Genomic DNA, 26793 nt, shown 5'->3' with positions numbered 1-26793 from the left:
AGGCATGCAGCCAAAGACCCATACACAAAATAAGAATACAAAATGGGTGGAGGCAGGTGGATCATTGTGAGTTCAAGGCCAGCCTGGTCTACAGATCCAAGTTCCAGGACAGCCAGGGGTACACACAGAGAAACCCTTCCTTGAAAAAAAAAAAAAAAAAACCAGCTTCTACCTCCCTTGGATCTTGCTATGGACCAGCATGACAGGTATACTGTCTGGAGTCACAAGCCAAGTGCAAATCCTAGTTTTCTCCTTAACCAGCTCTATGACCCTGAAGAAATAAATGAGTCCCAAATCTCAAGTTTTTTTTAAAAGGGAGGTGGGGCTAATACTACCCCCATGAAGATGTCAAAAGATTAGAGCATATGGTGCCCAATCCAGCCCAGAATAAAAGTGCAGCTACAGCAGCCCATGTGTAAGATTCCCTCTTTGTACTCTTTCCCTAAGCAATTAGACCCACACGCTTACCCAATACAGATAAAAGACCTAGAGGGCAGACATGAAGGCATGCAGACTTGAAGAAACCAGCCAACACCAGTTCAAAGGGATAATTTCACTGCCAGTTTTATGTTCCAGAATGTAGAACGAGAAGCAGTTACACCTCAGGAAAATTCTCAGTGCCCTTGGAGAATTGGCTGACCTGCTCTGCCCTATAATGTCCTGTTTATCTGGCTGGACAGAGAAAAGGGTAGACACCTTTAGCTTGGGAAGAACCTTCATTCTGCCACTCAGGAGTGATGAGGTGCCTCCAACCTTCTCTGTAGCCATCTAACAATGGTTAGAGCAAGCCTGGCATCAGTTCATGCTCACCAGAGGTTAATTTTTGGGACCAAGTACAAAATCTTTGGGTGGACCTCCACCACCACTATGTCTCTCTGTTGTTTGGGAGCCAGAGAGGGGCTGCACCCCTAAAATGGTGCTAGCCTCTGGGTCTGGTTTGCTGCGTTTGGCCAGGTCCTCATTGTGAGCCTTGCGGATGTGGCGGTAGAGGTCCCCTGACTGTGTGTAACTTCGTAGGCAATAGCGACACTCATAGGGGCGCTCACGTGTGTGTACTGTGGCATGTCGCCGTAGTGTATAAGAACATGAGAAAGTCTTTCCACATGTCTTACAGGTGGGAACATCCTCTGTAAAGCTCCCAAAGCTCCCTTGGGCTGCTTCATACTCAGAAGGAGGGTAGAGTGGTTCATGCAGGGCTGGCGGTGCAGGCAGGGGTGAGGTCACCAGCCCTCGATGATACTGCCCTGGACCTGGCAGCAGATGATATGGTAGATGAGGTTCTGGAGGCAGGAAGTGGTCACTTGGCCCCACCTCCTCTAGTCCTGTTGCCCCTGGCTCCTCAAAAGCCTCTGCCTGTGAAGGCTGTCCCCCATACATTGCTCCTCCAGAAGGGAACAGTCCTTCAGATCCCTGAGGCTGTTCCTCTGACAAGTCAGTCTCCTCATCAGAGATCACAATAGCTTCTACTTTTACCTGGACCAGTTCAGCTTCAACTGGGGCTGTAGCCTGGGACAGGACTGGGGCTGGCGCAGGGGGTGGGGCTGGAGCTGGGGGATAGAAGCCTTGCAATGGTCCTCCAGTATCCCTTGGTTCCACCACCCTCAGACTCTCAGGAACCACATCAAGAGGAGTCAAGGGCTCCACTGAAACTGTTGGAAGGCCAGAAGAGAAATAGTTTACAGGAGTGGTCTCTGTAGAGCTACTGGGGCTGGCAAGAGAGACAGAGACGTCAGCCACTGGTGGAGGAGGTGCCCGAAGATGTGATGAGTCAACTTCCATGCTTGGTTGTGTAGTGTCAGCCCCACCAGACACTGGTGGCCCATCTGCAGGATGAGCAATGGGTAAGGGAGTGGCTGGACCCTTCCATTCCTCTTTGCTCCAGCGGACTGATGGTTCAACAGATGCCAGTAAAGGCTGTGGGCCTCGAGAACTGCCCGACAAAAACTCCAAACTAGCAGGATTGGTTTCCTCTTCTTTCTTGGTACTGTCTGCCTCTGCCAGAGCTCGTGCTTGCAAGCGTTGCTTACAAACCTTAACAATGTCATTCATGTGCAAGTAGCTGGCAGCTGCCAGCACATCTTCTAGAGGAGTATCTCCCCTAAGGGCCAGCTGGCCAGCATACATAAAGTCCAAAAGCAACCCAAAGGCTGGGGCGGTGACAATCTCATTGTGAATACACACCAGATCCCTCTTGTCCAATTCCCGTTCCTTGTAGAAAAGCTGAAAGAATGGGCTGCAGGAGGCCAGCACAGCTCTATGGGCTAAGAACTGGATACTACCAACCATCACAGTGCAATCACAAAGGAAACCCTGGGACCGTTGCTCCCGCAGGCTCTGAAGCAGCTGCTGACTGTGTTCTGGGAACTCCATAGCACCCCAAGGAGGGAAGGGTGCCCAAGAAAGTTCCCTACCACTGGCTCCCTGGAAGAAAGGACACTGAGTTAGGACAGGTAACTTCCACAGCAACATCCACATCAGGGCTTAAATAGAAGTGGCCACCCAAGGCCTCTGCAACATGCCGACCGCCCACCCCCAACCATGTTTCAGTTAACTGCCCTTCTTTTTCCACTATCCCATCCAAAGACCTGTTGGCTCCGCCCCCTAAACCTAACCTTAGGAATCGTCCCCGCCCCTATTCGAAAAAAGCCCTGCCCCCGGAAGTCCCGCCCTATAACCAGCCTGCGCTTCCTGGATGCTCAGCCGGTTCCTTACAGTGAGTCCTCCAACTACGACTGTCTTTTGCGCCCAGGCTTTCTCAGGCGATGCCTTCACGCCCCAGTCTCGGAACTTTCTGCGATCCTCCCTCTCGCATTCCAAGGCTAAGAACTCCCAACGTAGGAACTAGCAGAGAAAGCTGAGCCCTCACCCACGACCTAGCAGCTACCAGAAGAGCTCCGCCCCTTCCCACCTCCGCCGTCTTAATTGGCTCAAGCTTGCCCTCTCCAGTTGTGGATTGGTTCACTGTGTGCTACCAACCCTTCGGTAACCAGTGTTTCCAAATGGGCAGTTCGTGCCATCGCTCAGGCGTCGAGGCTCACGATTGGTTGTTGCTCCTGTCCTAAACTTTTTCTCCTCATCCCGCCTTCTTTCCCCCAGAGACTTCAGGATTGGCTGAACTTCACCTGTTTCCCTTAGGGAAATTACCCGCCTGGGTGGGGCGAGGTTGGCACATGCGCAGTGTATTTGGGAGTAAATCTGTTGCGGAGTGTCAAGGAGAAATATAATAAAATGGTGTGATAGCCTGTAGGCCCGTGTCTAGACCAAGTCCTGCCGAAACAGTGGGCAGTAAGACACACCTCCCAAAAGTGCATTTTACTCTTGCAGATCCCGTCCTCAAAAATTACAGGGTGCCCCAACTTGTTCGAGGCTCAGTAGTGGTGTTAGGAACTACCTGTAAGTCTTCCAATGAAGACGATGGACTGTTCTGTAGGCAAGTCCTAGTAAGGACAGGAGTGGGACAGAGTCTAAGAATATCTTTGTTGTTAAATCTCTTCCCTAAGGGGACTGGGAGGGGGGCTGCGATCGGGATGTAAAGTGAATAGAGGGGGGAAAATCTCTTCCTTTAGGTCCCAATGATAAACCAAGGTACTATGTCTCTAAATTTCACCTTTGGGCCCCAGAGAATTTATTGAACGTACTTACAGAGCCTAGGTGAGGGAAGAAGCTGAAGAAACCTTTCCTCCACCTTTTCCTTTTTTTTTTTTTTTTTTTGAGATAGGCCCTCACTTAGCACTAGTTGTTCTTGTAGCCAAAGATGACCTTACACTCCTGATTTTCTTTCTCCTATCTGAGTCCTGGGATTCTGGGTGTTCATCAACAGGAACAACCTGAATAAAATTTTCAGTCTGTAGATGCCCAGAGGGAAGGGTGTAAAGTATAGTGATACCTGTCTCTTATCTACCCTAATTAAATGTAAATTATACAAGGTTTTCCGGAGTGTGTAGGTACCCTGGCTGTCACTCCACACCAAACACCACTTCATGACAGTAGTCCCAGTTGTAACTTTACTTTTTTAAAACACATGTTTAACGATGATTCTTAAACACTTTAATCTCCCTTGTAGCCCACCACCCATCAGTAGTACTGGAAGAGAAAAGATACATGGGAAGTGGGCCTGTTTAGAAAGTTTCTCTGGAGCAACTCTTGTCTCTGTTGTCTGGAAGTAAGCAGTTCAGTCCACGGGTAGCGGCGGCAGCTGGATCCACTCCCAAGCTCACCAATGCACCAGCAGTCCAGTGCGGAGAGTCAGGAGAGTAAATATGAATCAGTGACACTGCCTAGCAGAGACAGCCAGGCCTCAACCTCCACACGAGTCAGGAGGACAAGTTCTAGGGCTGTGGTTCTCTCAGGGAAGAGACCACCAGGCTTGACGCCCACAAGCAGTGCATAGCTGGCTCTATAAGCAAGCCTAGCTCAGCATCCATCACTGTCCATGGAGTCCTATTTATACTCTCTCCAAACACCACGTGTCCTCCACAGGTCTTGCCTCAGCACGTGCATCTGTCTCAGTTGACATCACTCTGCCAATCAGCCTGAGTCCGTGGAAGCAGCAAGAAACTGCAGCACACTACCGAAAGACTTTTGGTGCGTTTCTCTCTATGGAGTCCTGACAAGTGGAGCTCAGCTGTGCAGTATTAGGCAGACCAATGCATGCATGCCATTCGCAAAGAATCCTTCACCGCATGTCTTTTCACGTGCTTGCTTTAGCAGAACAGCCTTGCTCCTGTGTCTGCTTCAGCTAAATGTTCCTTCATGAGTCTGCTTCGTCTTTCTCCTGTGTCCACTTCAGGAACACACCCCTTCATGTGTTTGCCCCAGCAAAACAGCATCTGACAATCCCTAAATTTCCACTTTGCCCAGGACTTCAACAGCAAAGGCAAGAGAATTGTTAAAAGTTCAAGGCAGGGGTTGAGGATTTAGCTCAGTGGTAGAGCGCTTGCCTAGCAAGCGCATGGCCCTGGGTTAGGTCCTCAGCTCCAGGGGAAAAAAAAGTTCAGGGCAAGCTTACTCTACAAAGCAAATCTCAGGTCATCCATGGTCACATAATAAAACCGTCCCTCAAATAGAAAAGAAAGTAAGCCCAGTGCGTGCCCACATAAGTAATCTTTTTGCTTGTTGTCTTTTTGTTTTGTTTAACAAGACACTTTCATTTTTTTTTTCCGGAGCTGGGGACCGAACCCAGGGCCTTGCACTTGCTAGGCAAGCGCTCTACCGCTGAGCTAAATCCCCAACCCCGACACCTTCATTTTTAATGTATCCCTGGCTGTTCTGGAACTCATGCTGTAGACCAGGTTGGCCTTGAACTTGAAGACCCACCTGCCTTTTGTTCCTGAATATTGGGATTTAAGGCGTGTGCCACACTTCCAAGTGACTTCTTCTTAATTAGGTGTACTCAATGATGTCTGTTATCTGTATGTGAGTACAAGCCCACAAGTGCTGGTACCTCCTGAGGCAATGAGAAAGTTTCAGATCCCCTTCGAGCTGGAGTTGTGAGACCTCGGGTGCAGTGTTAGTAATTGAACTCAGGTCCTCTTCGAGAGCTTTATTTTTATTTTATGTGTAAAAACCTTTATTTTTATTTTATATGTATGAATGTTCTGGCTGTATCTATGCCTGTTCACCACAAGGGAGAAGTGTCCATGGAGGCCCCAGATGGCACTGGATCCCCTAGGATTGAAATATAGCTAGTTGAGTTACCATGTTTGTTCTAGGAATCAAACCTGGATCCTTCGGAGGAGCAACCATTGATTTTAACTGTTGAGCAATCTCCCCAACTACCTCATCTTTATTTTTATTTTACAAGCATCGGTGTTCTGCCTGCATTATGTCTGTGTACCACTAGCATGCAGTGCTGAATGAAGCCAGAAGAGGGTGTCAGTTCTCTCTGAACTGTAGTTACAGATAAGATTGTGAGCTATCCTGTGGGGGCTGGCAAGTGCTCTTAAGGACTGAGCTAATTCTTCAGCCCCTAAAATAAAATTTAAAAAACAATTTTTTTTTCTCTTTTTCGGAGCTGGGGACCGAACCCAGGGCCTTGCGGTTGCTAGGCAAGCGCTCTACCTCTGAGCCAAATCCCCAACCCCAAAAACAAATTTTTTTATAGGGTTTGTATACACAGTCTTGGTTATCCTGGAACTCACTTTGTAGATGTGGCTTAGCCTTGAATTTAGAGATCTGTCTGCCACGGCTGGGTTTAAAGGCATGTGGCGACAAGCCAGACCTCTTAACCTTTTTTTTTTTTTTTTTTTTTTTTTTTTAAGGTTTTTCGAGACCGGGTTTTTCTGTGTAATCCTGGCTGTGCTGATGAGCGCTGATGGGAAGGCCTGAGGGGCGGGGCTTCACGTTTCCCCGCCCATGGCGTTAAGACTCAAATCTGCGGAAGCGACTGCGGAGACTTGGTGGGACTTCTGCTAGTGCTTCCGGCGAGGTCCCTTCCTGGGGAGTTCTGGCCTCTGCGGTCCAAGCTTCTGCAGAAGATGTTTTATCATGTGAGCTGGACGCGGGGTAGCGGTGAGGGCAGGGACAGGAGGAGCCTGGAGGGCCGACGGGTCGCCTCCTGTTCTCAGTGTGGCTGGCGGAGTCTTCATCTTCCTTTCTCTGCAGATTTCCCTGGAGCACGAGATCCTACTGCACCCACGCTACTTTGGTCCCAACTTGCTCAACACGGTGAAGCAGAAGCTGTTCACCGAGGTGGAGGGGACCTGCACTGGGAAGTAAGTGTCTGATTCACAGTGTCGTCTGCTGAATGCAGGCACAATAACGCTACTCTGTAACCTCTACTTCACTCCTTCAGTCAGGGCTTGTTACTTACTCTGAGGAACTCTTTCACCACTCCAGGCATCCGAAGCAGCCAGTTTTTGCCTATTTTGGGCCTTCTAAAAGGTTGCTAAACCAAATTTTCTTCGCTTATGCGAGATCAGACCGTTATTATGCAAATGTTTTGGGTTTCGAGATGGCCTCACTATGTGGACCAAGCTGGCCTCTAATTCAGAGAACTGCCTGCCACTGAGTGCTGGGATTAAAGGTTTTCGTCACAATTTTCTGTCTGATTTGTGGTTTTCGAAAGACCTGTCTCACCACTGACCTGGCAAGTCCTGGTACTGAGAGAATAGGTGTATGTCAGCATATCTGTGCCTTCTTGGGCATTTACTGTACAATTGTGAGAGCACCATTTAATATTTCAGGTGCTAATCTGAGTTCTGTCTCTTCTTGGTCATCGAGCTGTTCGAGCAGAGGTTCCATCACACGCAGACTATTGCTGGTGGCTTTTTAGAGGCTCTTCACATACAGTAGCTGTCTTTTTTCATCTTTCCTGCAGATATGGCTTTGTGATTGCTGTCACTACCATCGACAATATTGGTGCTGGTGTGATCCAGCCGGGCCGAGGTTTTGTTCTTTATCCAGTGAAATACAAAGCTATTGTTTTCCGGCCCTTTAAAGGGGAAGTGGTGGATGCTGTGGTCACTCAGGTCAACAAGGTAAGAGTATTATTTATAGAAAGGTTATGGGGTTGGGGATTTGGCTCAGTGGTAGAGCGCTTGCCTAGGAAGTGCAAGGTCCTGGGTTCGGTCCTCAGCTCCGAAAAAAAAGAAGAAAAAAAAAAAAAAAAAAAAGAAAGGTTACGGGGTATTTCCTAAGGTGAGAGTTCAATTCCCAGTCCACTTATTAGTTGCCTTAAGCCTTTTGTGGTTGTCAAGATTTATTTTATTTTATCTTAGTTTTGGGTTTTCTTTTCTTTTTTTTTTTTTTTTTTTTAAGGTTTGTTTGTTTATTTTTATTTATATGAGTACACTGTTGTCTTCAGACACATCAGAAGAGGGCATCAGATCCCATTACAGATGATTATGAGCCACTATGTGATTGCTGAGAATTGAACTCATGATCATTGGAAGAGCAATCAGTGCTCTTAACCGCTGAGCCATCTCTCTAGCCCCTGATTTATTTATTATACACACTCCTCTGTAGCTCTCTTCAGACACACCAGAAGAGGGCATCAGATCTCATTACAGATGGTTGTGAGCCACCATGTGGTTGCTGGGAATTGAACTCAGGACCCATGGAAGAGCAGTCAGTGCTCTTAACCACTGAGCTATCTCTCTAGCCTCAGAAATTAAGTTTCTTAAAGGCTAAGGGGTCTATAGCTCAGTGGTTTAGAGCACCTACTGGTTCTATAAGACCTGGGTTTGACTCCCAGCACCCAGCCAATGGCTCACAATAATCTGTAACTCCTAATTCTGCAGGGTCCCAATACCCTCTCCTGGCTTCCATGGGCACTGCAGGTACATGGTGCACAGGCACATGTGAGGTCAGAATATTCTTACACATAAAAATAATGAAGAACAAAAATGTAAAGAAATGAAAGATTACACAGAGAGAAATTAAAACAAATGCTACAATTTAAACTGTTAAGAAACATGAATAATGTGCCTAGAAATCAGGTAAAGATGCTTCAGAGCGTTTGAAGCACGGTCATTTTCCTTCTAGGTTGGACTTTTCACAGAAATTGGGCCCATGTCCTGCTTCATCTCTCGACACGTGAGTCTGGGCGTGTGGGGTGAGGCCGAGGAGGAGAAACCAGCCCCTGACTCTCATCCTTTGATGCAGCTATTTGAAATGCTAACCTTTGTGTCAATTTCCTTCTAGTCCATCCCTTCAGAGATGGAGTTTGATCCAAATTCGAACCCCCCTTGTTACAAGACCATGGATGAGGTGAGCGAATGAGGAGGAGTTGGTGAGAGGGATGAGGACCAGGCCTGAGTCTGCTTGATGACCCTGCTCTCTCCTTTCCACAGGACATTGTAATTCAGCAGGACGATGAGATACGCTTGAAGATTGTAGGGACACGTGTAGACAAGAATGACATTGTGAGTCTCTTGCTTGACTGGCCTGCCTTAGCCTCCTGGGTAGTAGGATTATAAATAATCCAAAGTCATCATTCACAGCTGACAGCTGTGGGTTTCTCGTTTCTTTTGTAGAACATATTTATGTGGATGTGTGGGCATACACACTCGCCACAGTGTGACATTTAGACCGCCTTCAGGTCATCGCATGCTGCTGTGGATTTTGGGGGTGGAGGTCAGGTCATCAGGGTTGGAGCAAGCTCTTTCCCCATCTGCGCTGTTGACCTCTTGCCATCCACAGTTGTTGGGGGCTCTGTGCTCTGTGTCCATGAGCAGGGAATAGATGACAGAAGGCTCGGAATGGGGTGGGGCCCCACCTCACCATCCTTTCTCCCTTTCCTCTCGCAGTTTGCTATTGGCTCTCTGATGGATGACTACTTGGGTGAGTGCCTGACATGGGTGCTGGGACCATTCCCTGGAGAAAGGATGTGCTGGAGAGGGGATGGCTGTAGGATTTAAATGCCAGTCAGAGATATAAGTTCTCATTCTGTTCCCTTGGAAATCCAAGATACCTTGTCTTTGGTGGTGGGAAATCTTTGGTTTTTGGCTGCCTGGGAACTCAGTGTCTAACTGATATTTTTTTCCTGATTTCACAGGACTTGTGAGCTGAGTGAGGGAGCCTCCAGCTTGCTTTGATCCTGATTTAGAAAGTGTGACTTTCCAACTTGAACTCAGCACCAACTTGACTGTCGTACCAGAGGTTCAATCTGGCCACTGTTATGGGGGCAGGGAAGAAGGCTCCTTGTCCCCAGAACACTTTGTTTCTTCCAGCTGAGCTGTGCTCTTATTCTCTTCTGTGTTCTAACCATAAACATGTTGTCCTTAGTTCTCAAGGAAATGTGTCTTCTCTTGGTAGGAATAAAAGTTGTTTATTTATTTTACTTTTGGTTTGGTTTTGTGCTTTTTTTTTTTTTTAATATTTATTTATTGGGTTGGAGGGATGGCTTGCAGGCATATAGGCAGGCAGAACATTGTGCACGTTATTATTATTTTTAGATTTATTTCATGTATATAAGTACACTGTAGCTGTCTTCAGACACACAGAAGAGGGCATCAGATCCCATTACAGATGGTTGTGAGCCACCATATAGCTGCTGGGAATTGAACTCAGGATCTCTAGAAGAGCAGTCAGTGCTCTTAACCACTAAGCCATCTCTCCAGCCTCACGTTTTGAGACAGGGCTTCTCTGTCTATCCCTGGCTGTTTTGGGGATCTGATCTCTAGACCAGGCTGGCCTTGAACCCAGTGTTCAAGGTCTGCCTCTCCCTCCACAATGTACCACCACCTCCCAGCTGAAACAAGTACTTTATTATCGTTGTTTGCTTTGAGACAGATGCTGGCCTTCAACTACTGGTACTCTAGGCCGGCTTCGAATTCCTACTCCTCCTGGATCCACCTTCCAAGTGTAAAGATTGAAGGTGTGTGCCACCATTCGTGCCTGTTTTTGGTTTGTTTGGTTCTGGATTTTTTTTTCTTTTAGGGCTGTGTGGCCAGTTGCTCGAGGATTAATTACATCGTACATAATATGGCCCCAGTGTTAACGTGTTGACGTTCAGAAACTCTTAAAAGCTGATGCTGCTTGGTGAGATGATTCATATATGCCTTCAGGCTTAGCTCGAGGGAGGCAGAAACAATTGGATAAGTCCTGTGAGACCCTGCCTCGGTAGCTAGTGACAGAGACAATAATCTATCAATAATAATAACACAATTGTGAAAAGTAAGTGACAAATGAACAGCTGACACTGAGGCATCCATAATGGTGTCTGGGAAATGAGAGAAGAAACTGACTTGCTATTCCACCTCAGCTTCCGAGAGCGGAGCAGGGCACTGCCACTGGAGGTGTGGATGTCAACACTGCTCTACAAGAGGTGCTGAAGACCGCCCTCATCCACGATAGCCCAGCACGTTGGCAAACACAAAGCTCCTGAAGCCTTAGACAAGTGCCAAACCCATCTGTGTGCTCGAATCCGACTGTGATGAGCTCGTGTGTGTCGAGCTGGAGGAGGCACTTTGTGCCGAGCACCAGATCAATCTGATTATACTTGATCATGAGAAACTAGTGGAGTGGGTGTGCCCGTGTAAAAATCTTTTTTTTTTCCGGAGCTGGGGACCGAACCCAGGGCCTTGTGCTTCCTAGGCAAGCGCTCTACCACTGAGCTAAATCCCCAACCCCTGTGTAAAAGTCATCAAGAGGGATGCCACAGAAAACAGTTGGTTGCAGTTGGGTAGTGGTTAAGAACTACGTATGGCAAAGAATCTCAGGCTTAGGATGCCACCAAGGAGTACTTCAAATGGAAGACATGAATAAATAAAACTTTTTTGGCTCAAAAGAGAAAAAGAAATGGACTCTACTATGGTTCCATTCCCCTTAACCACACTCCTGGACAAAGGTTATGTCGTTTCTCATCAGCCTCCCTGTTGGATTTTCTATTTAAAATGTTTTTTTATTTAAATGAGGACACTGTAGCTGTCTTCAGACACAAGAGAAGAGGGCATCAGGCCTCATTACAGATGGTTGTGAGCCATCATGTGGTTGCTGGGAATTGTACTCAGGACCTTGGGAAGAGTGGCCAGTGCTCTTAACAGCTGAGCCATCTCTCCAGCCCTTAAAATGTTCTTAATTGGAACTGGGTGTAAGCCCACTCTACGTAGTGAGATTCTGCCTCAAAAACAAAACAAAATGTTCTTAATTGAAATTTTGATAAATTTGTAGGTTCAGGTTACTGCCATGCCTCCCACCTCCATTTGTTAGACAGGGTCTCAACTGTGTGGTGCTAAGTAGCCTGGGAATCACATAGATCTTTCTGGCTTCTGCCTTCCGACCTCAGCCTGTGCTATCGTGCCTGGCTTTGATCTTTTAAAGTCGGTAGTAGGGAAGTCTGGAAGTGAGGATGCTAATTGGAGAGAAAGGGAGGGAAGATACGCTCTTTACCAGGTAAAGTGGAAATTTCTTAGGTGAGCTCTTATTGGTTGCCTAGGTGACATGACATACTGCTGAAGACTAACTTCAGTGTGGGAGGCCTGTCCTTGAGACTGGCCATCTGTCTCAGGCATGTGCAATCAAGGATCAAACTTCTGAAAGTGTAAGTTGGCTCATTTTTTTTAAAGTCTGCTCATTAAAGAGTAGAATTCTTTGTATGTAACAGAATGCCTTAAGATGAAGTGTAGATAGGGCTTGTTAAGGTTACCTGGCTCTACTCACAGGCAGCAGGGGCCTTCCCCTGAGCTCAGGACACTTTAACGATATGGTAGCTTTGTTCTGAGGGTGGAGTGGCTCAGCGGTGATCCATCCCAGATGGTATCCACAGTAGTCACTTTATTTCCTGTGGTAAGGTCGATCTCATTACTGCCTTCCTGAGCACCTGCCTCTGCTCCAGTTGGGAGTAAATAAACCCCAGACAGATTCTATACAGCTTCACTAGATCCGATAGTACCCAGCCAGGTCTGGGCCTTCCTCCATCCTCTTCTACCTCCTGGCCAATGGTTGTCCAGACATAAATGTAAGCAGTCCAAATGCTACTGATGGAGCAGATAAATTAAGACCTCTGGGAACGGCCTCTCTTTCATAGGTGGACAGACACTTCAGTGTTCAAGCATGGAAACCACACCAAATGTCAACATAACTGGGAGAGACAGCAGGCTCAGTATCCTCAGATGGTGTTGCCATGGCAACCGCAATTCCATCCATCTGGCTCTTTTAGCTTAGTCCTAGAGGATTTTCTTTTCCAAGCAGCAGGAGCAGCAGCACTATCAAAACCTCAAAGAAAGAGGGGTGGATGTATATGGCCATGTTCTCTTGCAGGAAGCTCCTTTTTGGTATTAAAAAAAATGGAGGGGGGGGTTGGGCTGGAGAGATGGCTCAGTCGTTAAGAATGCTGACTGCTCTTCAGAGGTCCTGAGTTCAATTCCCAGCAACCACATGGTGGCTCACAACCATCTGTAATGGTGATCTGATACCCGATGCCCTCTTCTGGTGTGTCTTAAGACAACTACAGTGTACTCACATACATAAAATAAATAATTAGGGCTGGAGAGATGGCTCAGTGGTTAAGAGCACCCGACTGCTCTTCCAGAGGTCATGAGTTCAATTCCCAGCAACCACATGGTGGCTCACAACCATCTGTAAAGAGATCTGATGCCCTCTTCTGGTGTATCTGAAGACAGCTACAGTGTACTTATATATAATAAATAAATAAAAATAAAAAAATAAAAAAATAATTAGATATTAAAAAATAATAAAGGGCTAAGACCTCTTGTTGCTCTTGCATAGGACCTGAGTTCAATTACCCTCACAACAACCTGTTGTTACTCCATTTTCAGGAGTTCCGGCCACTCTGGCTTCCTTGACTGCTTTTCCAGAGGTCCCGAGTTCAATTCTCAGCAACCACACGGTGGCTCACAACAATGTTTAAAAAAAAAGATTTATTAAAAAAATAGATAATAAAGAACACTGAGGATGTAGCTTAGTGGTAGAACATTTGTCTATCACATGCAAAGCTGTAGGTTTGATCACCTAAAGCACAGTAAATAAATTTTACTTTCTTAGGGTTTCCTATATCCCTATTCCTATAGCCTTAAACTTGTTAAGTAGCCAAGGATAGTATTGAACTTCTGATCCTCCCGTTTTCACCCAAGTGCTTGCTAGTTTATGTCCTGCAAGTACTAGACAAGCATGTTACAACGTGAGCTGTATGCAGCTTTACACAGGACTGGTGGGCTGGCGAAGACAAGTAAAAAAGCTTGTTGCATAAGCCGGACAACCTGAGTTCAACTGTTGGTCCCTACACAGTAGAACAAGAGTATCAGCTCCTCAAAGTTGTCCTCTTATTTGCAAGCTTACACACACACACACACACACACACACACACAATTAAACTTTTTTTTTAAAGACTTACTTATTTATTTTATGTATGTGAATACACTGTAGCTGTCTTCACACACCAGAAGAGGGCATCAGATCTCATTACAGATGGTTGTGAGCCACCATGTGGTTGCTGGGACTTGAACTCAGGACCTCTGGAAGAGCAGTTACTACTCTTAACCACTGAGCCATTTCTCCAGTCCAGAATTAAACTTTTAAAATCATAAACTGGAAAGCGGTGTGGTAGCACACACCTTTGATCCCAGCACTCTGGAAGCAGAGGAAGGCCTGAGTTTCATGGCCAGCTTGTTTTATGCAGTGACACACCTGTTAGCTCACCAACAAGAGCTGTTGCTTTAAGAAGCGCCACTCACGTGACCAACGACGCCTTAGTGCCCTTACCGCACATTCACACTGACCAATCTTGAGGTGGAACGCCTCTTTGGTGGGCGGAGAACTCAGTAGACGGCCGCCGATTGGCTCCGCGTATGGAGGGCGGAGCCTGAGCGCGGAGAGAGGGAATTACCGTGAGCCGGTGAGTGGAAGCAACCTTCTCCTCCCCGGCAGGCGCCTTCCCGACGCCGGAGTCCGGAGGTGAGCGAGTCCAGCCCGGACCCAGGGATTGCTTCTCACGGTGGGCTGCTCACCAGCCTCGGAGCCCACGGGGGCCCGCCCCCTCATCGAGCACGTGACACAAGTTCCGTAACCCCTGACCTCCCCACTCGACCCCACGCCCTCTGGATCTGGGTTGGAGGTAGGTGGGTGGGAAGAATGCGCAACCTAGAAGCCCTTGGAAGTCGGTTCCCACGCCTCCTGGTCAGGAGGACTTGGAACTGAGGTTGTGCAGGACAGGAGACTAAGGAGTGGGAGACCTTGGTCACAGACTGGATTTTGTGAGGTCTCAACAGGGGAACATAATAGAGAAACTCCCTTCTGACTTTCCACTTGAGCAAGACTGAATGCTACCATTTTACAGATGGGAAAACTGAAGCATACTCATTCAGTGGTGAGTCTGGTGGTGGGACTTTAAATCTTTGGGCTACAAAGCCAGGCCTAGTTCAAACACAAACCTACCGCTCATGAATATATTATCCTGACTTGAATTACAGCCAGGGTTTGAGTCCCTGCAATCTAATTACCCAGTGCTTACTGTTTGGTCTTGACAGTTCGGGTAACCTCTCTGAGCTGAAACTTCCTGGACTTTGTGAAATGGACAATTGTATACAACTATACATCTCTGTGTTAGTGAGGGTAGGATGAGGTCATAGAGTGTTACTAGCTGGAAGCCACGGGCATTTATGTGTTTAGAAAAATAGCTGGGGGGTTGGGGATTTAGCTCAGTGGTAGAGCACTTGCCTAGCAAGCGCAAGGCCCTGGGTTCGATCCCCAGTTCTGAAAAAAGAAAAAAGAAAATAGCTGGGCTGGAGAGATGGCTGAGCAGTTGGCTACTCTTCTGGAGGACCCAGGTTTGATTCTCAGCACCGACATAGCAGGTCACAACTGTCTGTAACTCCAGTTCCAGGGGATCTGGCATCCTTACACAGACATATACGTGCAGGCAGAACACCAGTGCACATAATAGTGAATAAATGTTTAAAAAACAAAGCTGTTCATGGCCAGGAGTCCTGACCTATGTCCCTAGTTCTAGCACTCGGTGTGTGGGGTGGGGGGCAGGGGCAGAGAGATCTCTGTGAGTTGGGGGTCAGCCTGGTCTAGACGCTGTCTCAGAAACAACAACTATCCTTTCTTTTTTTCAGCAAGTGTGAATGGGGGCATAGTGTGTGCTGATCCTGCTGGAGGCTTGGGATGCACAGGTGAGCATATGGACTGTGGTCTCTGCTGCTGTACAACTTTCAGTCAACTGTGGAACTGCATGCGCATGCCCCGGTACCCCCTTAAAAAAGAGTGGGGTTGGTTGTAAAGAGCTGTGCTGTGAAGTTACAGAGTCTTTGAACCTAAGGCAGCACACCTGTTAGGAAAGCTCTCTGCCACTGAGCGGTATCTCCAGGTTTTTTTTTTTTTTTTTTCTTTCTTTCTTTCTTTCTTTCTTTCAGGATAGGGTTTCTCTGTGTATCCCAGGCTGTCCTGGAACTCACACTGTAGACCGGGCTAGCCTCGAACTCAGAGATCCACCTGTCTTTGCATCCTGAGTTCTGGGATTAAAATGTGAGCCACCACTGTCTAGCTCCAGCCTTCTTTTTACATTTTATTTTGAGATAGTCTGAGTTGTTAGGGTAACCTTCAACTCACTTAATAGTTCAGGTGGACTTTGAACTGTTATCCATCCTCCTGCTTCATAACTGAAGACAAATGACAGGGACAGTCAGTACAATCTGGGAAGACGTCCTTGACATTTGAACAGGGATCTGAAGGATGGAGTAGGTGATGGGTCACCGAGTCTAAGAGATTCGGGGAGGAGAACAAAGGAAGGGCAGTGTCAGACAGAAGGAACACTGTGGCCTGAAGTAAGGGGATAAAGGTGGCAATAAGTGTGAGTCTAGAACACAAGACGAGAAACAGTAGGGTTTTGTAGACAGATGCTGGCAAGGCACATGCATAGCCTTCACCACATGGACTGGTATCTTTCTGTATTACAACGGCAACCACTGGGAGGATGGCTGTGTGGATGACGTAGGGTGCATATTGGTCCTGGAGATGGTCCTGGGAGCATTCCTGGGTGGGTCATCCTGGACCTGGGCTGTGCTGAGTCTTTAGCTCCCTCTTTGTGGCTTATAAGACAAGACGAGCAGATATGGTTGGAATGGTCTTGCTTGCCTCACGCTTGGGGGAAATCTCAGAGATACTAGGCAGCTTTTCAACCTTCTTTTTCCATTTGCAGTTCCACTGGAGCCATGTCAGAAAGAGAAGAGAGGCGGTTTGTGGAGATCCCTCGGGAGTCAGTCCGGCTCATGGCAGAGAGCACCGGGCTGGAGCTGAGTGACGAAGTGGCCGCTCTGCTTGCTGAAGATGTGTGCTACCGTCTCAGAGAGGCCACCCAGGTGTGCTGCTCTCACTTCCCCTCACTCCTCCTCCCTTTGTTCTTCCCACTGACATCCTCAGCAAACGTATGCCAGGTATCTTGTGCTTTGAGGTCAGAAGAGAGTCTCTTTCTAGCCAGTTACACATCTAGAAAAGAACACACTTGCTGGGCACTTTCTCATGACACTTTCTCACAGTGCCCCACTACCTAGGCAGAAGAGATGGATAGTGAGACTGTACACCAGACACTGAGGCACACATGGGGACATGGCATGCGGAAGGTGTGCAAAAGCTGAGCTGGAAATGCAGGCTCTCTGACTGCTGGTGTGGAGTTCTCTCTGTCTTTTCAGTCTAGCCCATTTCCCTTGGGGGTTCCCATATTTGCTCCCTGTCCCCTGATTCTGGATTCTCTCCCTCCCCTCCCAGAACAGCTCTCAGTTCATGAAACACACCAAACGAAGGAAGCTGACAGTGGAGGACTTCAACAGGGCTCTCAGGTGGAGCAGTGTGGAGGTTAGTGGAGTGTGGCCATAGAGGGCCCAGGGGATGCCCAGCCACCTCTCCTGTTCAGATCAGGGATGGCAGGGGTAAGACCTGGGGACAAACACACAATGTAGCAGACCAGGTGCTGGGCCTAAAGAATGGGAAGGCCCATGAGTTCTGGAGGTTGGGGAAGGCCTCACAGAAGAGGTAGAGCTTGAGCCAGGCCTTACTGAGGAACATGAGCTTGAAGAAATAAAGAGGGATGCTGGGTAAGTAAACAGCCCGAAGAAACATGGGGATGCTAACCTGTCTTGGTATAGCTCTGGGGCCAGGAGTTGAGGGAGGAAGGTAATATGTTTTGAGAATTGTTTGGGTGTGAACGGGAGAGACTGGCTCCTTAGCAGTGGGGCACAGAACCCTTACAGTTATGCCAGGAAAGACAACATATAATCTTGACCCAGTGAACCACAGACAGCTCTGATCTCCAGGCATCTTGCTTCTGGGGACATGTGGCCTACCCTCCAGCGTAGGCTTCCTGCCCCGGTCAGGAGAGCCTGGCTCCTGTTCCTTCACTGAATTCACCCTGCTTGTCAACTTCTTTCTCCTCAGGCTGTGTGTGGCTATGGGTCCCAGGAGGTGTTGCCCTTGCGCCCTGCAAGGGAGGGGGAACTCTACTTTCCAGAGGATCGAGAAGTGAACCTGGTGGAGCTGGCACTGGCCACTAACATCCCCAAGGGCTGTGCAGAGACAGCCGTCAGAGGTGGCTGCTAGGGTCCTTCTTGGGGTTAGGACACAAACCGGATGGTCTGAGTGGTGCTGATGGGCCAGCTTGGAGGTAGGGCAGAATTTGGAGGGGTAAAATCCCAACTGACATCCATCTATGTCTCCTGATTCTAGTTCATGTCTCCTATCTGGATGGCAAGGGAAATCTGGCACCTCAGGGATCAGGTAAGGCAGTGTGGAGAATGGGCTGTCTGGAAGAGCTCTATAGGAGTGAGGGGCCTCTTGCCTTTTGGTCTGCATCTCACAAGCATGTATGGGTGCCTGCTGTTCTAAAGGGACACAGGTCCTTGTCCAGAAGGCTTATGGTTACAGTTAGAACCCTGACCCGTTACCATTCAGTATGTTGGAGGTCAAGACAGAAGTCTGGGTTGCATGCTGAGGTCCCCGAGAAGTGTCTTACTTCCAGGGTATGCTGAGTAGAGCTTGAAGAGCCTGAGGCTTGTCCACTGGAAGCTTGAGAACTGAGCAGGAAACTGTGGGGCAGAGGGTAGGTGAGAGTAGATAGAACCGAGACCCGTGGAACCTACCTGATCAGAGTGCAGCTGGAGCCTGTGCATGGGGGTAGTGCTGGTTGGAGGGCAGCAGCCTCCAGAAGGTTATCTGTCTATCGGTGACCACTTCCTTCCTATCTCCTCACAGTGCCCAGTGCAGTGTCTTCACTGACAGATGACCTGCTCAAATACTACCAGCAAGTGACACGGGCTGTGCTGGGCGATGATCCACAGCTGATGAAGGTGAAAGACTGAGCCTGACTAGGCCTAAAGTCAAAGCTTTAAATCTTGGGGTATTTTCAGCCATCTAATTCCTATTCTCCGTAGGTGAACTAGTTACTGTGGTGGAACCTGTTCTCCAGTGGTGTGTGTGTTCTGAGTGGTCTCCTACTGTGCAAGTCCTGGCTCCTTTGTACCTGAGTAGAACCCTTTCTTCCTTGGCAATGGGCAGCACTACAGGCGCTTCTACTGATTGTGTTCCCACACCTTCATTTGGGTTCCCTTTTCTTTTTGGGTATCCATTGATCTGGAACCAATTGAGGCATTAATTTATCTGGACTTGGTAAGGAAAGGAAAAGAAATAGAGGTCCAGGTCAGGTCCCCCTAGGTGCCCAGCCTGGCGTGCACTACAGACTGGGCTGGTTCTCTAGTTCCTGGGCTGGTAGCTGCTATTGGTTTAACCTCTGGACACCACCCATGGCCAGATGAAGACTCTGGTTTGCTTAATCATATTACCTTTCTGTGTGCAGTTAGATCCTCCGTCCTCACATGTCTAGCTGCTGCTTTTGTGCTTATAAACTAGGAACATTGCCAGCATCCGTTTCTATCCCCAGAACTTGGCTGGTAGGCTACCCTGCATTGACTAGCATATGCAGAAGCCTGGATTGGAGTCCCAACACTCAGAGGCACGCACAGTGGCATGGGCCTATAATATCAGCACTGGTTGGAAGATGGCAAGTTTGAGGCTGGACTGTGGGCTTCTTTGTAAGACCCTGTCACTGTAGACAACAAAAGCCAAGGAAACAGAAACTTAGCTCTTGTTTGTCTTCTTAGTCACCTGTAGCTAGCAGCTGTGAGGCTGGGAGCTAGGCCCTTCTTCACTCTCACCTCCTTGTCTAGAGGGCTTGGATGGCCCCAAGTTTATGGATGAGGTGGGTTTTTTTGGGTGGTTATGTTTTTTGAGACAGGGTCTTTCTATGTAGGTTGGCCTGATGACCATGAACTCAGTAGATCTGCCTACCTCCTTCCCTGTAGCTCTAGGATTAAAAGGCACCCTGCCCACCTCTTAGCTGTTTTCCAGACACTGTTTGTTTGTTTGTTTGTTTGTTTCTTGGTCGTTCTAAAAGTATCTCTGTAGACCATGCTGACTTTGAACTCACAGAGATCCTCCCACCTCTGCCTCCTGAGTGCTGGGATTGATGGGATGTGCCACCGCCACCTAGCTGCTTTTTAATCTTCTTAAAGAACTGTTCGCTTTTTATTTGCTGTGTGTGAGTGTTTTGCCTGCATGCATGAAAGTGCATCGTCTTTGCTCAGTGTCCATGGAGATCAGAAGAGGCTGTGTGTCCCCTACAATGGAGTTACAGAGTTGTAAACTGTTCCGTGAGAGCTGGGAACTGAACCCTGGTCCTCTGTAAGAACAGCAGTTACTCTTAACGCTCTCGACTTCGGAGCCATCTTTCCAGCCCCAGATGTAGTTTTGTTTTTGCTGTAATAAATGTCTTCTGCCTATAAAAGTAACACCAGTATGCATTTAGGACAGAGCTATTTTCAGTAGAAAGCACACGGTCTGCGGCTCACTCCCGCGGGTTAGCTCCTAGTGCAAGTTACTGTTGCTATCACATAAGCATAATCTGCTTTCACAGCTTACCTTTTTTAGCTGGGGTTTTGTTTTGTTTGAGACAAGGGTTAGTCTTAGTCTTGCTGTGTAACCTGTGGCCTGGAACTCACTGTGGCAGCTCGGGCCATTTGCAGTGATCCTTTATGTCTCCGCCTCCCATTTGCAGAGCTATACAGGCTCCAGCCACCAAGGGAAACCTACAGCTCCATTTTTTTAGTTAACATGATGTTGAATAACTAGACATGGCAGCAAACACCAGTAATCCTAGCACTTAGGAAATGGGAAGCGGGGTGATCAGAAGTTCAAGGTGTCCTCAGCTACATAATTAAAGGGCCGTCTACATCAGACCCTGTCTTAAAAAAAAAACAAAAAACAAAAACAAAAACAAAAACCAAAAACAAACGAAAAAAACCAGAACAATTGCTCACACACTTGTGCATGCTGTGCACCTGTGTGAAGGTTAAAAAAAAAAAAAAAAAACACTCTGAGCGTGGTGGTGGTGGCACATGCCCTTAGTTACAGCACTTGGGAGGCCGAGGCAGGAGCATCTCTGTGGGTTCAAAGTCAGCTTGGTCTACAGAGTGAGTTCCAGAACAGCCAGGGCTGTTACATATAGAAACCCCGTCTCCAGAAAACACTTGTTAGCTTTCTTCTACTTTTACGTGGTTTGTGAGATTTGAACTTCGGTTGATGGCCTTGTGCAACATGTGCTTTTACCAGACTGAACAGTCTCACTGTCCCCACTTTTTTTTCTTTTGGAAAGAGGGTCATGCTGGCTTTACACTGGCCCCCACCTGCTTCCTGTGCCACACTTAGCCTTGTGCTTTTCTTTTCTTGTAAACAGACAGTACTGTTCTTGTCTATGTCAGTGGGTTTCTTTTTTTTTTTAAAGATTTATTCATTTATTATATATAAGTACACTGTCACTGTCTCCAGAAGAGGGTACTGGACCCCACTACAGATGGTTGTGAGCCACCATGTGGTTGCTGGGAATTGAACTCTGGACCTCTGGAAGAGCAGCCGGGGCTCTTAACCACTGAGCCATCTCTCCAGCCCATGCTATGCTAACACATGGGTCCTAACCCGGGCTCCAGAGCTTTCCTTTTATTGAGGTGGTTTCTTTCAGGTTGCCCTCCAGGACCTGCAGACAAACTCCAAGATTGCAGCACTCCTGCCTTACTTTGTTTATGTGGTCAGTGGGGTAAGTGATCAATTCTCTAGCGAACATGACCCTTCTTGGTTTAGGGCTCATAGAAGATGCTGTCAGAATTGCAAGCTCCTGTCTCTCCATGTCTCTCTAAGCTACCCACTCCTACCACAGGTAAAATCTGTAAGCCACGACCTGGAGCAGCTGCACCGACTACTGCAGGTAGCACGGAGCCTGATACGGAACCCACACCTCTGCTTGGGGCCCTATGTCCGATCTCTGGTGGGCAGCGTGCTTTACTGTGTCTTGGAGCCACTGGCTGCCTCCATCAACCCTTTGAATGACCACTGGACTCTGCGAGATGGGGCTGCCCTCCTACTCAGCCACATCTTCTGGTAGCCATTGGGCTCAAGCTGAACAGAGGGTGGGATAGCTTATAGAGTTGATTGGGTTGTGATAGGGAGCTGTATGATGCCTCTGGCTCTTAGATTAAATGTTAAATGTGGAGCCTCTCCTTAGAGCCCCCTAGCTGGCAGGCCATGGTACAGTTACAAATATACTAAGATATAGAAGTCTTGTCCCTTGGATCCTGGGCCAGTCACACCTGGCAGCCTGTCTCAGAGAGGTCTACAAATGTTACACACCTTATGTGTGGTATCTCATTCTCTTTCCTCCTGTTACTTCCACAGGACTCATGGAGACCTTGTAAGTGGCCTCTATCAGCAGATTCTGCTCTCCCTGCAGAAGGTCCTGACAGACCCTGTACGGCCTCTCTGTTCTCACTATGGGGCAGTGGTAGGGCTGCATGCTCTAGGCTGGAAGGTGAGGACTCTGGCTTTCTCACAGATCTTGGCGAGTGACTGGCTATAAGTGTTGGAAAAATGTCATTGGTGTGTATTTTATTGTGAAAGTGGTGTGTGTTTGATGCTGCCACGTTGAAACCTTGCCTTAGGCCAGGTTTTATTGTAAGTTCTCATCCCTTCAGAACTTGATTTGTTAAAATTCCTGCCGGTTTCACAGCACCATGTTAGGAAATACCCTCAGGTTTGGTTTTTTTTTTTTTTTTAAAGATTTATTTTATTTATATGAATACACTGTAGCTGTCTTCAGACACACCAGAAGAGTGCATCAGATCCCATTACAGATGGTTGTGAGCCACCATGTGGTTGCTGGGAATTGAACTCAGGACCTCTGTAAGAGCAGTCAGTGATCTTAACTGCTGAGCCATCTCTCCATCCCCCAATTATATGTCTTAGTTCTGTTAATATGACTATGTCCACTGAATAATTCTTTGTTTCATTTTGAATTTATATTTTTTTAAAAAAAGGTTTGAGGGAAATATTATATCAAGTGATCTTGATGGTGTCATGAATCATCACATACACACACACACACACACACACACACACACACACACACACACACAAAAACCCGGAGCTGAGGACCAAACCCAGGGCCTTGCACTTGCTAGCTCTACCACTGAGCTAAATACCCAACCCTGAGTCCTCACAATCTTATGGTGATTGCCCTAAGGAGAACCAACACCCTTCATCACTTCATTTCTGCAGTGTTGGCTGTCAAAGGATGGGTCTTCTTGACCTTGGCCAGTGGTCTGCACCATTCCCCCACCTCCCACCCCATCCCTTTTGTTATGTTTCTTCCTAAATTCTGCTAGAGTGGTGTCTGCTAGAGGGATTGACCTTTGTTGGTATGCGGAAATACTGTTGGTGTCTGTGTGTTTTAAGCTTAGTAGAGTGTAAAGCATCTTAGGTCCGTAAGCGGTAAATCTAGAAGCTGCCTAGAGGTGGAGGTTGAAGTAAAGAGGAAATAGCCATGTCATTTGAGCTAAACAGATGAGGGGTAGGGAGCCACAAGGTGGGTGGGTGGGGAGAGGGCTTTTAAAGAAGGAGAAAAAGTACCTACATATAAAAGACAAAATAAAATACAAATTACCCTCCCCCCGCGCCCCAAGAAAATTGTTTTTGCCATACGCCTTTAATCCAGCAGAAGCAGGCAGATCTCTGAGGTTGAGGCTGTAAGTTCTACAGAGTGAGTTCCAGTATAGCCAGGGTTACACAGAGAAACCTTCCTCAGCCTCTGACCCCTACCTCCACTGCTGGGATAAAAGGCTTATGCCATCATGCCTGGCTTTTTTAAACAAACAAACAAAAACCAAGGACTTTGAATGAAACCTAGACTGGTTTCAAATTTGAAATTAAAGTTGGAAAAAAAACAAAAAAAGAAAGACAAACATTCTGTTGGTTCTGTTGGCTTAAACTAGACTTTTATGTGCTGATTTATCCCAAGCTGCCCTTGGGTTTGCTTTGTATCTGAAGGTGACCTTGAATCTGCTGCAGCCTCCTGAGAGCTGGCATGCTAGGGTTAAAAACAGGATCACCACATCCATTTTATGCAGTGCTGGGATCACATCTAGGCTTAGAGCTTGTTAGTCAAACACTCAACACACTGAGCGACATCTCACCTCCTCTTGAAAACAAAGGTCATTACTGTTATTATTGTATAAGTGTATGATGTGTGTGCATAGGCATGTTTGCCACAGTACATGTGTGGTCATTACTGTTATTATTATAGAAGTGTATGATATGTGTGCATAGGTCATTGTTGTTATTATAGAAGTTATGATGTGTGTGCATAGGCATGTTTGCCACAGTACATGTGTGGCGAGTGAATTCTCTCTCAGGTCACTAGGCCTGTACAGCAAGTGTGTTTACACAGTGACCCATTTTGTTGGGCCCCCTCGAATTCCTTTTGTTTTATTTTAGTAGCAGCTTTTTGAAAAAAATGTTATTTTATGTGCATTGGTGTTTTTGCCTACATACCTATGCCTATGTATATGTGATGCTTCAGTCCCTTTTAAAACTGGATTTACAGTTGTTAGGTGCTTCATAATTCCTGGGAATTGAACCCAAGTCCTCTGCAAGAGCAGCCAGTGCTCTTACCACTGAGCCATCTCTCCAGCCCTCTTTCTTTCTTTTCTTCCTTCCTTTTTGCTACCAAGTGCACTTTACTGAATCCACTGTGGACAGATAGGTGAAGGTAACATTTGCATATGCATAGGGTAAAGGGTCAAGGCCTCAGCCTTAAGGGAGGGCCAGATGTGGATAGTAGACCCTGAGCAGCCAGAATCCAAATGTGGCGTTCTTTGTGAATAAAACTGAAAGACTACCACAGAGGTAGTAGAGAAAATAATGATGCAGAGAATCACCATGAGGATGCTGAAGATCAGGGAGCTGACGTCCAGGCACTTGTCAGTGGAGGCATAAGTGGGCTCCTATCACATTGCCCACCATCTTCCTGTCCCTGGACTTCACAGAGTAGGCATAGGCAATGAAATCCAGGCAGCAGGCGTTGAACAGGCACCAGACCACATGGTTAGGCACAGAGACCTCTCTAGGCATGTTGATCTTGGTGGTCCTCACACTGAGCTGTTGAGTTCTCCAGGTCAGTCACATAGCTTGATTGTCTCATAGCTTAGAGGAAGTTCTGCATTGGTGGGCATGAAGGCTTGGGAATTGTGGCTCATAGTACTGACTCTGGAACAATCACCCTGTCTGGGGGATGGCTGCTGGTAAGATAGCTTTTCTGGGTGTACATTAATGTCTGTAAATTTTAGCAGAGTGTTTTGCTGTCTTTTATAGTTATTTTAAATGTAATCCCTATTTCAACATTTTTCCTAGGAGTGTGACGGTTGGTTAGCATTTTCAAATGTTCATGCTCTGGATGAGTGATCCAAGTCTACTTTATATATCAAAGCCCCATCTCTAATGTCCTCGTCTTTGTTTAGACATGCTTTGCCCCCAGATGATTACACAATTTTAAACTGTACAAAGTCATGTGTAGTAGTACACTGCCTATAATCCCAGAGTTTGGAAAGCTAAAGAAGGGGAATTCTCATGAATTCAAGGCCCAGTGTGGGCTCCCAGTATTGTTTTTACGTGTGTGGTCTGAACTCAGCTCTAGTTTTTCTAGTCAGAACACCACTTCCTTTCGGATTGTATTTAATAGCAGTCTGCAAACAATTTCTGTGTCGTAATGATTTAATCATGCCTTATTACCCCTTAATGTCAGTAATGGGGCATTTTTATATTGCCTATGTTTGTATGTTTTTATCCCTTATGCTTACCAAAAGCTTATACATACAGTATCCAGAGACGAGGGATATCTTCTCAGTAAGGTAATAGAGAACTGAGCCCAGTCAAAAATCGAGTGGATCTTTTGTGGGAAAGGGCATATGGAACAAGGTTACTTAACTGCATCCCTTCTTTCCATTCTAGGCAGTGGAGCGAGTCCTCTACCCACATCTGCCTACTTACTGGACAAACTTGCAGGCTGTGCTGGATGACTATTCCGTATCTAATGCCCAGGTCAAAGCAGATGGGCACAAAGTATATGGAGCTATTCTGGTGAGTTACCAGTCCTAGCTTCTCCTCCTTGCAGGAGCTCAGCAGCTTTACTTTGAGAGAGCTCTCCTAGCTCTTTTGTTTTACAGGTAGCCGTAGAGCGACTACTTAAGATGAAAGCCCAGGCAGCAGAACCCAACCGCGGTGGCCTTGGCGGGAGAGGGTACCGTCCTGCGGAGGACCTGCCTTGGGACAGCCTTCTCTTACAAGAGTCTCCCCCTGGGGGCGGTTCCGAACCAGGTTTTGGGTCTGGCCTCCTGCTGCCGTCAGGGGTTGCGGGATCAGAGGATCCTTCTTCCTTGACCCTAGCAGACATCTACCGTGAACTATACTCCTTCTTTGGTGACAGCCTGGCCACCCGCTTCGGCACTGGCCAGCCTGCTCCCACGGCCCCACGACCGCCCGGAGACAAGAAGGAGCCTGCAACTACCCCGGATTCAGTGCGGAAAATGCCGCAGCTGACTGCCAGCGCCGTGGTCAGCCCTCAGGGTGACGAAAGCCCATGCGGTGGAACCCTCGCCGCCGCCAACGCCACCTCGGAGAGCAGGCCGCTACCTCGTGTACACCGGGCGCGAGGCGCTCCTCGTCAGCAGGGTCCCGGCGCGGGAACGCGAGACGTCTTCCAGAAGAGCCGCTTCGCGCCCCGCGGCGCCCCTCACTTCCGGTTTATAATCGCAGGGCGTCAGGCCGGGCGGCGCTGCCGCGGGCGCCTCTTTCAAACTGCTTTCCCTGCACCGTATGGGCCCAGTCCCGCGTCCCGCTACGTGCAGAAGTTGCCCATGATCGGCCGTACTGGCCGCCCGGCCCGCCGCTGGGCGCTCTCAGACTATTCGCTGTACCTGCCGCTATGAGGCTGCTAAGCCTCCGAGAATAAACCCGCACCCGGAA

General features: G+C 47.7%; 3 protein-coding genes and 1 pseudogene across 17 annotated transcripts; 2 read left to right on the top strand and 2 right to left on the bottom strand.

The window, feature by feature from the left end:
* Positions 1-541: 541 nt before the first annotated feature.
* Zbtb3 (zinc finger and BTB domain containing 3) lies at positions 542-2859 on the bottom strand. Its single transcript, NM_001109162.2, has 2 exons — positions 2713-2859; positions 542-2421 (listed from the first exon to the last, which is right to left on the bottom strand). The coding sequence occupies exon 2, from the start codon at positions 2368-2370 to the stop codon at positions 817-819; it is 1554 nt and encodes a 517-aa protein (NP_001102632.1). The 5' UTR covers positions 2371-2421; positions 2713-2859; the 3' UTR covers positions 542-816.
* Polr2g (RNA polymerase II subunit G) lies at positions 2670-9781 on the top strand. Of its 5 annotated transcripts, XM_063266376.1 has the most exons (10): positions 2670-2713; positions 4480-4584; positions 6261-6488; positions 6604-6713; positions 7319-7478; positions 8485-8535; positions 8644-8709; positions 8793-8864; positions 9249-9282; positions 9497-9781. In XM_063266376.1, exons 3-10 carry the CDS (start codon positions 6477-6479, stop codon positions 9508-9510), a joined length of 519 nt encoding a protein of 172 aa, XP_063122446.1. In that variant the 5' UTR covers positions 2670-2713; positions 4480-4584; positions 6261-6476; the 3' UTR covers positions 9511-9781. The 5 variants fall into 5 exon arrangements, with proteins under 5 accessions (XP_063122446.1, XP_063122459.1, XP_063122474.1 ...); XM_063266389.1 differs by lacking the exon at positions 2670-2713 and having other exon boundaries at positions 3306-4584; XM_063266404.1 differs by lacking the exons at positions 2670-2713; positions 4480-4584 and adding an exon at positions 5898-6104.
* On the bottom strand, positions 6601-25783 carry LOC134483967 (interferon-induced transmembrane protein 2-like; annotated as a pseudogene). Its single transcript, XR_010061195.1, has one exon. The product of XR_010061195.1 is annotated as an interferon-induced transmembrane protein 2-like (transcript).
* Positions 14171-26793, top strand: Taf6l (TATA-box binding protein associated factor 6 like). Of its 10 annotated transcripts, none has more exons than XM_006230982.5 (13): positions 14171-14355; positions 14738-14767; positions 15519-15575; positions 16601-16760; positions 17167-17253; positions 17833-17983; positions 18121-18171; positions 18646-18740; positions 21464-21538; positions 21659-21879; positions 22174-22306; positions 25780-25908; positions 25995-26793. In XM_006230982.5, exons 3-13 carry the CDS (start codon positions 15568-15570, stop codon positions 26754-26756), a joined length of 1872 nt encoding a protein of 623 aa, XP_006231044.1. In that variant the 5' UTR covers positions 14171-14355; positions 14738-14767; positions 15519-15567; the 3' UTR covers positions 26757-26793. The 10 variants fall into 10 exon arrangements, with proteins under 10 accessions (XP_006231044.1, XP_008758446.1, XP_038935642.1 ...); XM_039079710.2 differs by having other exon boundaries at positions 14240-14458; XM_017589259.3 differs by having other exon boundaries at positions 14240-14515.

The sequence above is a fragment of the Rattus norvegicus genome, chromosome 1, assembly GCF_036323735.1.
Source record: "Rattus norvegicus strain BN/NHsdMcwi chromosome 1, GRCr8, whole genome shotgun sequence".
Taxonomy (NCBI): domain Eukaryota; kingdom Metazoa; phylum Chordata; class Mammalia; order Rodentia; family Muridae; genus Rattus; species Rattus norvegicus.
The sequence above is the reverse complement of the archived record's forward strand: the minus strand, read 5'-3'. Positions and strand labels throughout refer to the sequence as shown.

What these genes read in the sequence shown, in the direction of transcription:
- Zbtb3 (NM_001109162.2), bottom strand. Translation starts at nt 2,370, where the DNA reads ATGGAGTTCCCAGAACACAGTCAGCAGCTGCTTCAGAGCCTGCGGGAG.
- Polr2g (XM_063266367.1), top strand. An exon ending in TGGTCACTCAGGTCAACAAG is followed by an intron (nt 7,479 to 8,484) that starts GTAAGAGTATTA and finishes TTTTCCTTCTAG; the next exon opens with GTTGGACTTTTCACAGAAAT. An exon ending in GTTACAAGACCATGGATGAG is followed by an intron (nt 8,710 to 8,792) that starts GTGAGCGAATGA and finishes TCCTTTCCACAG; the next exon opens with GACATTGTAATTCAGCAGGA.
- Taf6l (XM_006230982.5), top strand. An exon ending in TGCATGCTCTAGGCTGGAAG is followed by an intron (nt 22,307 to 25,779) that starts GTGAGGACTCTG and finishes TTTCCATTCTAG; the next exon opens with GCAGTGGAGCGAGTCCTCTA. An exon ending in AAGTATATGGAGCTATTCTG is followed by an intron (nt 25,909 to 25,994) that starts GTGAGTTACCAG and finishes TTTGTTTTACAG; the next exon opens with GTAGCCGTAGAGCGACTACT.